Raw genomic sequence first — 13,029 nt, 5'->3', positions numbered from 1 at the left:
AGGATGGACTTGTGCTAAAAGCCCAGTGGGTCTTCTGTGAAGCTCATGTTAACACCACTGGTTTGTGCCTTTCTTGGTGAACATCTATGCTTCTAGGAATCTGGCCTTTTGAAATTCTTCCTTGAAAATAACACTGGGGTGGAGTGCATTAGTGCAGAAACTCTTTTTAAGAAGAAGTAAGAGCAAAACAAAATGAACCCATGTCCACACGCTGCTCAAAGATGGATGTTGATTTCAATGTGTATTGCAAAGCGTCAACAAGGAAACAGATTCTGCTTTATGAGCTAAAGATTATGGGTTTTAAAGATTTTTTAAGCCTTCATTTGTCATTAAAGTCCCTCCCTTCTTGTCTCCAGTTTTCTTGAAATTTGTTTCCAATCTTTATCTCTGACAACACTGTGATTCTCTAATGACTTTAGCCCATGCCATGTTATCCCAACTCCTGTTAAATGACAATATCAGTTTGCTCTCAAGCATGTCCCCAGCCACCCGAATCTCCTGAATGTTCTGCAAACTTGATTTGTGCCATTAATTTGGCCTGTTTTACCTTCGCACCAGCCCAATCTGATGTAAACCCTCACAAATTCCATGCAATAACTCCTCTGATTTTATTACTGCACGTTAGTGGCAGTAAAGCAGAACCTTTGATGCTGGCCCGTGTGTTGATTATGCGAGTAACTGCTAGGATTTACACACTCTGATTTTTATTACACTGACAGTTATCTTTTTGGCTGTGAGTGCAGCGAAGCAACTATAATGTCACAGAGGAAATGGTCACCTTTCCCCAGGCCACTCTGCCCACGTTTCATTTACTACGAAACCTTGACGATGAAAAGGACAATGAAGACACAGTATCTACTATCGGGACACTGTAAAAATGGCATTTGAGTATAAAATTTTAAAAACTGAAAAAATACCTTAAGTGAACTACATTTGCATCATTCTGCACCTAAAATGGCACATGCATAATTTTCTCACTAGTCTGTGTTTCCCAATGAGGGCAAGCTACATCTCGGAGATTTATGAAACTACCTGTTCACAAATGTAAAAACAAAAAAAAAAGTTACGGCTGTTCTGCTTCAGGAATTCATGCACAAGTACTGCATAAAGCCCACTGGTGCATATTTTGTAGCTCTCCAGGGCTGTAATCAATCTCAAACCGTCTGTTTCTGCCAGGTTGTTTTAAACATCTGTGCGCTCCTATATGCACTGTCTCATTGTAGCTGAATGGTCGGGTATCTGCCAATTGTAGATCACTGTTTCTGCGTCCCCATGTACAATATATTGTAATCAAGATCTGTCATACATGGAGGTATTTCTGTAAGAGGTCTAAACTATGTTTGTGAAAATAAGCTCTGTGTCTTGAGTCTCAAGGAAGGGAAATAATGAATTTGGTTTCTCCACCTATAATATAAACACAAACGGCGTTTCACTTATAAAAGAGAGACAGAGAAGACCTCATAGGACACCTTCAATTAACCCACCTACTGTGATTCCTTTGCAGACCACAGATGATATCCTTGTGGCCTCGGCAGAATGCCCCAGCGATGATGAGGATATTGACCCCTGTGAGCCGAGCTCAGGTGGGTTAGGTTAGTCAATTTTTTTCTTACTTCCTTGCCTTTATTGTAAATCTTTGTTGCATGTTATATTCCTTAGAAGACATGCCCACTTATATGTAGGGCAATACCTTTGGCTACCTCATTGTAAAATTCGTATTATCCAATGGGTTTTTAGTTTGATGTGGGGAAATATGTGCTGGTAATTTGAGAGGTGGAGGCAGGGGAATGAAGATTTCAAGGCCATCCTGGGCTTCATAGTGAGGTAAAGTCCAGACTTGACTATAGGAGACTGTTACGTGAGCTCTAATAGGTCTTAATAATAAGAGACCAGAGTCGGATATAGGGGAAAATTCTGAGAGATCAGAGAGAAGAAGGAGCAAGCCAAAGCCACTTTTACCTCACTAGCTTCCCAGTGGAAAAGAGACCGAGTTCCTGTTTCCTCCCACCTATATTCCTTTCTCCTCCCAGCCATCTCACTTCCTGTCTGTCTGTACAGACCTCCAGACCTCTGTGGTTAGCTAGCAGCAAGCTCCACCCTCTGATCTTCAGACAGGCTTTATTTGCACAAACAAGATATTGCCTCAGGTGACTCTGTCTGTCTCAACCAAACAACGACAAACAAAATATTATCCAATGGGTCTTTGCCTTTTAGTTGTATAAATTTTCTCACTTAATAAAAACATTAAAAACCCAAACCACCAAGAACAGATATTTTTGAAAAAACAGTAGAGAGGGAAGCAACACCCATGAGCTACTTACTGTTCACATTCCAGTAGCCCACCGGCATTTTTAATATATAGTTTAGAATGGACTTTCCCTATGGTTGATTGTAGTGTAACAGGAAAGCTAACAATTTAAAGTGAATTGAGAAAAATCATTTGGCCTTTGTACTGAAAAAACATTCCCATGATTCAGTCTGCCTGAAAACCATCTTAAGTGATATATTTTTTGAATTTTGAAAGTTGGAACATTGTAGCAATAGCAAAACAGTAGGCACAGTCCTTGATGGGTTTAAAAGAGAAAGATGTGAGTCTTGCTGTGTTTCCCCAAAGTTCAAGATGCATTTTATTCACAGATGAATCCTAATTTCTCCTTCTTTGCTGCATGCTTGCATCTCATCTGATGAGGGCAGTGTACTTTTGTTTCTATACAGCTCTTGTGCTATTAAATGTAGACAGTGGGTCCTGAAAATGGATGAACTACAGTCTGTGTTCCCCCACCAAATCATCACAATACTAAATGCAAGCCCATTAGTGGTATCTTGAATTCCTAGTGTGTGCTAACAAAATGACTGCAGGAGATATATGATCTGCCCACTACCTAATAGCTCATGATTTTTGTAGATAGAACCACAGAAAAACTTGTCTCGATAAGGCAATTAATTTGTATTCTTACAAAGAAACATATATCACTTGAATGTTAGTCTACTCTTTCTCATTTTTATGAACTACTTGGGGATGCACTGACTATCTCTTTTTGAGCACACTAACACGGCTGTCACTACCCTCCGTAAGCACATAGGAGTAACTGAAAGTGAAGGGGAGTGTGCCCCAGTCCATTCTCAGCTGGAGCTGATGCTGGAGATGGCCTGGGCTGCTTCCACCTTCCTTCTCAGAAGGCCAGCTCGCATAGGACTCTATGCTCCAGAATAGTCTGTCACATGTAACTCTTCCATTTCTGGTGACTGCTTACTCTGTTCTAACTTATCAGATTGTCATGATTGTACAATCAGGCCATGATTATGGGCCCCATGGTCAAGGTCCTGCCATTACTATATTTTTTTACTATTTTTTAAAAATTATTTTCATTAATTTATTTTTTTCATTCCAATCCCATTTCCCCCTCATCCCTCTCCTCCCGCTTCCCTACTCACCCCCCACCTCCCATCTGCTCCTCCTCAGAGAGGTTTTCGAAGTCTGTTCCAATCATCTCATTGAGACAGGAAGGTCCTGTCATTATTTTAATGAATTTTCTCACTGCTCACTCTATGTTAATTAAAAAGTGTAGGACATCATCATCATCATCGTCATCACTATTATCCTTTATCTCACCTCTGAATCAATCTTCCACTACGGATTTTTTTTTTTTTGGTTTTTATGAGACAGGGTTTCTCTGTATTGTTTCGGAGGCTATCGGTCCAGCCTGGCCTCAAACGCACAAAGATCCGCCTGCCTCTGCCTTCCGAGTGCTGGGATTAAAGGTGTGCGCCACCACCGCCCGGCTTCACTACGGATTTTTAAAACAGCAAACTCTGAAATTTGTGAGTTTGTAAGAGTTTGAATTTTGTTTTCATAATTTCGAAGGCAGTCATCTCTTTTATACATTATTCCAATGGTAATGAGAACTGCATGAGTGCCGACTAATTGCAGTGCTTGCTGATTTTCCCCTGGCCAAATACCTCTTCTATTGAGCATGGGCGATCATCCTCTTTAGGCAGTCCTTACCTTAAGTGCCCAGTAAATCCAGTGTGAGGACTTTAATTGCACTTCAAATTGTCACTTTGTCTTTTTTCTTGGGCAAAATGCTCCAATTACTCTAGAACTGCCTACAGGTCCTATTAAACACTCCTTAGAAACTGGTCCATTGTCTCTGTGTTTCTCTGGGAACAGGGGATCTAGGAACAGAGTGATGGGGAAAAGAGAAAAAAGATGGATTACTGGAAAGAGGAAGATGACCTTTTATTTTCCCCTTCTCCATGTTAAAGTTGAAAATTTTGTATGTGTGTGTTTCTGATTGTGAATATGTGAGCACAAGTACCGAGGCCTGGGGACACCAGAAGCATCAAATCCCCTTGGAGCTGCCTTGGTGGATGCTAGGTGCTGAACTTTTTTACAAGAGCAGTATGTGTGATTGACCACTATGCCATTCTCCACCTCTTCCTCCTTTTAATTTACCTGGCTTTTGCTGCTTTGCTAAATGTCAAAAACAACAAGAAGCACATAGCATCTTGTCAATGGCTGTGCTGCCGGTGGTCTTGCTGGCCTCTCTTCTTTGTGAATTTATGATTATCTAAGTTTATTTGGGAATCTACCTACCACCAATTTGTCAATGTACAGCTGTATTCTCACCCCTAAGACGGCAGTGTGAAGCAGGACCCTCTAAGAACACATCCCTCCACGGAGCACTTATTTGTACAAGTATATAACTTTATAGACTTTTCTAATACAGTCTGCTGCCCAAAATGCAAGATGCAGACCTACTGATTCTATTCAGAAACAACCATTTTAACGTGTGTGTGTGTGTGTGTGTGTGTTTACATGCCCATGAAGACCAGAGGGAAACAGTAGGTCCTTGCTCCACACTCTTTCATTCTGTGCCTTATCCCTTTGAAACAAAGTCTCTCACTGAGCCTGGAGCTTGTGTAGCCTAGGCTGACTGGTTAAGGGATTCCCAGGATCTGTATGACTCTGTCCCCCCAACATTGGGGGTACAGGTATTCAAGACAATTTTGTAATTTAATTTATTATTTTTTCTGAAATAGGGTCTTAGTATATAACCCTGGCTGGTCTGGAACTTGTGCAGAACAGGCTGTCCTCGAACTCTCAGAAATCTGTTTGCCTCTACCTCTGGAGTCCTGGGATTGAAGGTGTGAATTACCACACCCAGTGATCAGGGCCTTTTTTTAAATCTGGCTACTGGGGATTTGAGTTGGGATCCTCATGCTTGCACAAGTTCTCTTACCCAAATGAGCCGTCTCCCCTGTTCCCACTTACATGTTCTTGCACACGTCCAGTGCATTCAGCTTCCTAACTTGCATTGCTTCCTCACTTGCTCTTAAGTTTTCTGCTCATCAGTTCTTGTTAGAGTAGATAGGTACTTTAAAGCAGGTGCTGCCACATCTGTGGTATCACTGGGTACCAGCTGTTCCGGTGACCTTACCTGTCGTACGGACTGTAGTCGTCCATCAAGAGCTTCTCTTTTTGTATTGCATTTTATAAATGAAATCTTTTCGGACATTGACTTTGCCATTCAACTCTCTGATTTCCGTCCAGACTCTTCTTTAATGATTCATGTAATATTGTGCCCTTAGCAAAATGACATGATTTGTATAATAGCATTAATTAAAATTCTCAGTTCATGTAGTTTTTCTTCTTTCTAACTAGTATTTAAGAGAGGCAGTCTATTTTCTTGACCTTGTTTGAATCTGAATATCGTTTCCCTTTGAGATTCTGCTTCTACAGGCTTTTGTTGATAATTGTTCCATTTCCTTACATCTCTTTTCCAATTGTCTCTATACTAATGGAAGATGATATTGGTAATAGTTTGATTTGCTATCATTAGACTTTGATCATTGTTAGACATATCCAGGTAAAATAGTTTCACATATAAGCAACCCAAACTTTGGGAAACCAGCCTTTAGAAAGATAACAGGTGAAGGGAAATATTTAGAGATATACTTGTGTTCAGTGTGTGTCAGTACTTCACTAAGTTGGCGAAAACAGCTGTGTGTCAAGAAGTTCACAATTATCTACCACACACGTTTTCTGGCTGTTTCACTCTACCTGAATATCCAAGAATGAATATTCGGATATCCTAGTTTGTCGTCACAAAGTCCACTACCCCCTTGTCACATACACACACATTCAAAAACAAGAAAAGGATTTTTCACTGGAATTATGTCGCCTTCTGTATTCAGATGTCTTCCTTCCTAAAGATGCTAAAAAACAAACATGGAAAGCAATCTCACCGCATCTTAAACACTGGCAAATTATACCTTTTATTAAGGGCTGCGTAGATTTGAATTGCTTTGAGACTTCATTAGAGACTCTTAATGAAGAGGGAGTTGTGTATTTAGCTATTAGTTTCATCATTGTTAAAATATTACCGATTCATAATGCATCCACTCCTGAGCTGCCCTGGGAGAAAACACACAGTGTATACCTTGACCCACTCCCCTTCCCACCCCACCCCACCCCACTGCACCCCACCCCAGTCACCAGGGTTATTTTTCATTCTATCTCAGAAGCCACCCAATATTTTGTGCTTTTTAAGTTTTGTTATTTCTCCTGATTTTCAAGCCCTTCATCTCAAACATTAAAACATCACCAGTTTTTTTAGAGACATTTCCAGCATTGAACTGAATGCATCTAAGGTAATTATTGCAATACCTCGAATAAACTGGAGCACAAATGACAGCTTTTCTTTTCTTCTCCAATTCACTTCTATAAAAGTAACGTTCGAGCTATTTTTTTCCCCTTTACATAACGCCGTTACTTTTTTGGGACTGAAAATTGATGGGCAACTGATGAGACCACTCAGGCCCCCTGATGGGAACAGAACATGTTGAAACTAGATCAGGAACAAACCCCCGGGTGGAAACACATGGAACTCAATTACAGTTGATTCCAGCCACATGGTCCTGCGCGGTTAGAATTGGATGATAGTTCCACACCAGGATAGGGAGTGTTTTAGGATACAAAAAGAGACCAGGCCATGCAGGACAGTTAACTGAATCCCATCTCCACAGGTAGGAGCTTCACACTGCCACTGGTTACAGGCCATCACTGTCCAAATATGCCCTTTTTATGCTACATGACCAGTGACAGATGGATGTCCTTCAACACAAGTTTCCTATGAAAAACAAACAAACAAATAGAAAACCACTTGCACCTACTGTGCTTTCTTTTTCCCCTTGGCCAATACATGCTTTTTGGAATGGATGGGTAGCGGGTGGGAAGTATGTTGAAGAACAATGGCTGCTTTTAATGTGTTTTTGAATGTTCCCTGGAGCTACTATTTTTATTATATTACAGGTACGTTAAGTATACATATTTCCTATGTCTCTTTTACGAAATAAGTATTTGTAAACTGGGTTTCTCTGACACCATTTATTTTGGATTTGCTTAGTAAATTGGTAGAATATCAACATCACACTCACCTAAGTTCTCAGATGGCATCCATCCATCTCAGTTTTGTGCCTTCTCTTGTGCCCTTGGGGAAATTTGGGAAGTGTGGTTTCCATGCTGATATTTAAAACATTCAAGGAAAACAATGACCCCCCCTTTTTTTCTGGTATGGAAGTTTCCTGATGAAGAACTCCAATTCATCTTGCCCCTCAGTAAAAACAAATTCAGCTTTCTCCTTCCTCCAGTGTATCTAGAAAATCCTCTTATATTGACAATGGCGAGGATAGTATGTCAAATCTCTTTGTTTAAGGGTGAATAGCTAATTAGGTGGGAGACTTTTCAACTAAGTAAACCATTGTTGCACTTGAAAGAAAGAAAAGCCCCTTGAATAATAAGATTAGTCTCATCAATCTCTCTGTACTTTCTCTCTCTCTCTCTCTCTCTCTCTCTCTCTCTCTCTCTCTCTCTGTGTGTGTGTGTGTGTGTGTGTGTGTGTGTGTGTGTGTGTGTGTGTGTGGTATCTCCTATCTCCTCTGGTTATCCTGAGGCAGTGGAGGTGAGCAGTCAGCTCAGCCATTGTAAGCATCCTTTGCTTGGACATAGGTCACATTTCATGGATCAAAGTTGAGGTGGATGAGAAATGACAGACAACAAGTATCCTTTAGATGTAGTGAACATGGATCCTATCTCATCACCGCTTTTAGTCCTCACAAACATCCTGTTGCTTATTTAAATGAAGCTATAAAGTGTGTTCAAAGCTGTGTAAAATTCAGACAGATCATTACTGAAGTAATACCACAGCTCTCACCATTCTGCTTCACAGAAAGTGGACTTTTGGTTTCTTGAAATTCAGGTTGTTCCTCTAAAATTTAGGAAGCTCACAAATACAGAATTAGCTTTTAAGATGTTCATTTAAATAATTCGATGGAATAAATTTAAGTTTGATGGCAAAAGGTCCTTCACATGTATTACTATTCATTAGAGAAAATTTGCTACAATTACCATGCAATTTTGAGTGGTTTTCCAGTGTGCTATTTTGAGAAAAAGATCAAAGGATTTCTATTGCAATGATCCCATTAACCATTAGGAATAAAAATATGTATATTGAACAAGCTGCATCTTTTCATTAAATAAGTAATCTCAATCATTTAAAGGAATATATCATTTATTAGACCCTATTTTTGAGACTATTTAGAAGACAATTTTGTTCTCCATTTAAATTTGGGTTATTTTTTATGCAATTATTCAAAAGTGAGTCTAATTAGCCGATAATAGCCAACACATTGCTGTTAAAATGGAGAATTTTGAGCTACAGCCAGAAAAAAAAGCATAAGGGACATTCCATTTTCAGGAACATGGAACATCTCCTGGGTACCTGGGCTGGGTCAGCATGGAGGCCCAGTCATCATGCAGGACTAGTAGCATTGGCGATGCTATCGGCATGCAATATTCTGGCTTGGTGCTATTTTTTTTTTTTTTGCTTGCTTGACTTTTGTTTTTGTTTTGGCCATACATAAATTTAATTCTCCAGAATACTGGGTAAAAGCTAATAGAATATAGTCATAAGAGAAAAAAGGCACATATTATCATTCTTAATCTCCTTCCCACCTCCCTCCATCTCTCCCTCCCTCCTTCCTTCCTGCTTTCCCTGCCCCTCCCCCTCTACTCCCAGGGCTGGGGATCAGACTGCTGCCCTCTAGTGCTTGGCAACTGCTCTGCTTCTGAGCTGCAGCCCCACCCCTTATCAATCTTTGCTTTTCCAAACTGATATGTTGGAATCGAAGGAAGTTCAACTGCAAGGAAATATTTATTCCAAATTATTGTGATAAGGGAGCAGGGTTAGAAATCAGCCTGCGTACAGTTTATGGGGAGGGGAAGCAAGAAGGCAGAGATTTTAAGAGAAAGGACCGAAGAAGGCATGATTGCTTTGAGCCAATGACTTCAACCAGAGGAAGGTTCCCTCAGCTAGGTTAAAAACTATGTGGTTGACCCTCCCTTCCCAGAAGAAACTGGAGAGAGAGTCTATGTGTTGTCTCTCTGATGTTTACATTACAAAGGGATGGTTCTCAGGTCCCCTTTTGTTAGTTTGTTTTGTTTTGTTTTTTGAGAAAGGGTTTCTCAGCACAGCTTTGTTAAGCAGACTGGCCTGGAACTCACAGAGATTCTCCTGTCTCTGCTTCCCTAGTGCTGGGATTAAAGGTGTGCGCCACCACCTGCATTTAACTAGATAGGGGTCTTAAAACTGGAAAGAGACTTTAAAAATATTTACCTACCACACAGTCAGAAAAACTATTTAGAATTACAGGTGTTCTATGGAAAGAAATGTTAGAAAGCCAGAGGGCGGGAGAAAGCTGGTCTGTTGATGAGTCAGCCTAAGTTAAATGTCATCTAAAAGTTTTACAGTCTTGCCCAGGCTAGGCTGTTACCAGAGGAATTAGGGCCCCCTCTCAAGTTCTTTGTCGCGTTAATAGAAGAAGCACACAGAGGAGAAAGCTCAGTGATCATTCTATTAGCATTTAAAAGAAAAGCCCAGAGCAAGCAAGCTTCCTGACAGAGGGAGACAGAGACAAGGAAGAATTAAGTGTATTTTAGTTAGACATGGTTATGACAAGCAGGCAGTCACAAGGAAAAGGGGGGTTTGGGGTGTCTGTGGGGAGTTTCTGAGAAAAAGAGTGAGAATGTCCCAAATATCAAAAATACCTCCATGCAAAGCCTAAGTAAGTTCAGCCTTCAGAAAAGGAGGGAGAGGGAGGAGGGAAGCAGGGGCGGGGTTGTGCTTTCAGAAAAGTTGGCAGGCTTACACCAACCACACAGTGGCAGCTCCAGAAGTGACTCAACGAGGACAGGAAGGGGATTCTAGGATGGGAAAGTATATAATCTCATTTGAGAGACAACTATCCCTCCTGTCTCTGTCACACGGCGGGTAGGTAAATCTGCCTTCCTGGGACTGGGTCATCTTTTGGCCAGTTATAGACCTGCCCAACTGGATGAATTCTTAACAGAGGAGATGGCAACCTGTTTTCAGCCCCTCAAACAGATTCCATTCCCTAGGCTAGGAGGCTGGGGTGCCGGTGGGAGACAAAACTCAAATAGGACTTTGGCCTGTTCCCCTAGTGCCCGTGTGAACCTGTTTTGATTTTGTCTTTTACTATAATAGCACAGGTGGATTTTGGTTATACCTTATTAAGTCCCTGGACAGCATCTTTAAGATTTGTGATATGAAATGGAATGCTTTAGTCATGAGGACAAGTTATGACTCAGACCTCGGAAGCAGTCAGAGCTCCTCTGAGATGCAGCCCTTTCCTATCTTGGAGAAGGCTCTTTGGTATTTTTAATGCTCAACCTCTCAGTCGGTATGAATGAGTGGGATGAATAGGGTTATTGTGAGGTTGGTAGCAAAGAGAAGGACACACATTGTCCAGGTGAGTCTCAGGCATGTACTCAGGGGTTTAATAAGTAACCGTGATGATGGGATGTAATGAGTAACTGTGATGGATATAATAACAGCGAGAGGAGGCACCGCTCCTGGCATCAGACGGTAAGCAGATGCCTCATTCGGCTCCCTAGGAAGATTCCTGAATCTGCTACACAGATTGCTCTGAACGGTAAGGGCACAGCCCTTTTAGTATTAGAGAAAATGGGCTCCATTAAAATGTTTCATCTAGGGCTGAAAATGTAGCTCAGTTGGCACAGTACTTAGCATGTATGCTCCCCCATCCAGGATTCGACTCCTAACAGTGCATAAATGGGGTATGGTAGTGAACATCTACGACCCCAGCACTCAGGAGGTACAGGCAGGAAAATCAGGCAGGATCAACTTCAACTACATAGCAAATTCAAGAAGCTGACAAACGTTGCATGAGACATTGTCAAAAGAGAAAAAAGTCTCAGTTAACACATGACTAATTACTTGTATAATTAGCATATACACATACTATCCTGCCACATTTGGTTAAACTTGAAAATACTATATACACATATATTATATCTGTCTGTGTGTGTGTCTCTCTATATATAAATATATATGTGTGTGTGTATATATGTACTATAATACATACATATGCTGATAACAGTGTCATATACACTAAACAACAACATCCATTCACTAAAGGCTGCAGAATACACTTTAAGCAGCCTATATATGTTCAGCATCAAAGCATTAACAACTTGTTTTATATCACAATTTTATTGGAAAATGATAAAATGCCACAGTCTTTCTATAGCACAGCACATATCCCATTGTGCTTTGGAAGGACACAATACCATACACCCTCGCACTCTAAAAACTCACCAGCCATGAGAAGAGAAATGTAATGTATTCAGAAAAATATAGTCTAAGTCTGTCTCTCATGAAAATCTGAAGCCCTGGAAGAATGAAGCTGTGTTGTATTGTAATTTGTGCCAAATCCCTGTTTTGATAACAAAGTTGGTTTCCTGTGGTGTTTTCCTGATACCTTATTAATTCCGTTTCCTCAGATGTTATGAGGGGTAAACCAGCATATTCTGAGTTCCACTCCATGGGGTATGTTGCTTCCACGAAGAGCCAATATGCTTTCTTGTCATCCGCTCATATGTTCCAAGGAACAGCAAATGTTACATTTGGCGCCAGTGCTCAGGTCTCGTCCCCACACACTGACATGTTAAAGAGGTCACTGTCATCCTTATCAGATCCTCAGGCAGTCACACACTGTTACACAAGCCTGGTGGTGGTAGTAACAAAACAAGAAAGCCTTTAATGAATTGTCCAGGTTTAAAAAAAAAAAGAATGTGCTAAAGACACCAATGCAATAATCAAACACATTTACAAATAATAGTAAATTTTTTGTTTGTTTTTAAGAGGAAAGACAAGTATGACTTGGCTACATCTGGAAATGCTGTAACCTTTCATTTCATTGCGTGTACTTGGGAAGTCTGGATATGTGAGTTCAAATCCAATGTCATCCCTCTGATGTTCTATCAAAAGCAGATCATTGAACCTTCGTACCTGACTTTTAACACCGGCAGAAAGACACGGATAATATTAAATATGCTGCCAATACTGTGCTGATAGCAGTGAGACCGGGACTATGGAGTGCTCTGTGTAGTGTGCTACACATAAACCTTGATAGAAAATAACTGTTATTAGTACTAGCAAATTAGGAGTAAATCATATAAGCAATGGAAATAAATCTATTTCTCCGACCTGAAGGAAACATTTGTAGTCGGCACTTCAGCATCTAGCAAGGTGTTTTTATAGAGAGCTTCTGAAGTTCACCAGTATGCAGAGTTTGTTTGAGAACCGCTACAACTGAGTGAGACACGATAAGATGACATTCATGTTCTGCTGCAATGAGAAAAGGGTATACACCTCATGATATTTTAATTTGGGGAATTAAAAAAGCATAGGGATTTGCCTCACAGATTTTTTGAGAGAAAAAAAAAAACCAGACACATCTTTTCTATTTGTTCTTCGTCCCAAAAAAGTCAAGGATGCTCAGTGCACCTCGAATTACTGGTCATCCTAACCACACAAGATCCGACCCCGGCCACTTTGATGGGTGATTTTTCTGTCATATTTTCCCAGTCTAGTCTTAATAGGTTTCTTCCTAGTAGGGTAGGGGGGTATCTAATCTTTCACCTTG

The 13,029-nt window shown here is 40.6% G+C and overlaps 1 protein-coding gene across 36 annotated transcripts in view; it reads left to right on the top strand.

Annotated features, from left to right (window-relative positions):
- Nrxn1 (neurexin 1) overlaps positions 1-13,029 on the top strand; it is a 1,058,108-nt gene that overhangs the window by 1,027,300 nt on the left and 17,779 nt on the right. For 24 of the 36 annotated variants that reach the window (XM_040736989.1, XM_040736999.1, XM_040736994.1 and 21 more), the window contains one exon: positions 1,505-1,592. In XM_040736989.1, the coding sequence (XP_040592923.1) occupies positions 1,505-1,592 (88 nt within the window). The remainder of the gene's footprint in view (positions 1-1,504; positions 1,593-13,029) is intronic. The other 12 variants (XM_040736991.1, XM_040737015.1, XM_040737028.1 and 9 more) reach the window with 1 other exon arrangement.

Source organism: Mesocricetus auratus, unplaced genomic scaffold, assembly GCF_017639785.1.
Source record: "Mesocricetus auratus isolate SY011 unplaced genomic scaffold, BCM_Maur_2.0 Super-Scaffold_100676, whole genome shotgun sequence".
Taxonomy (NCBI): Eukaryota; Metazoa; Chordata; class Mammalia; order Rodentia; family Cricetidae; genus Mesocricetus; species Mesocricetus auratus.
Note: the sequence above shows the minus strand (reverse complement) of the source record. Positions and strands in the feature narration are given on the sequence as shown.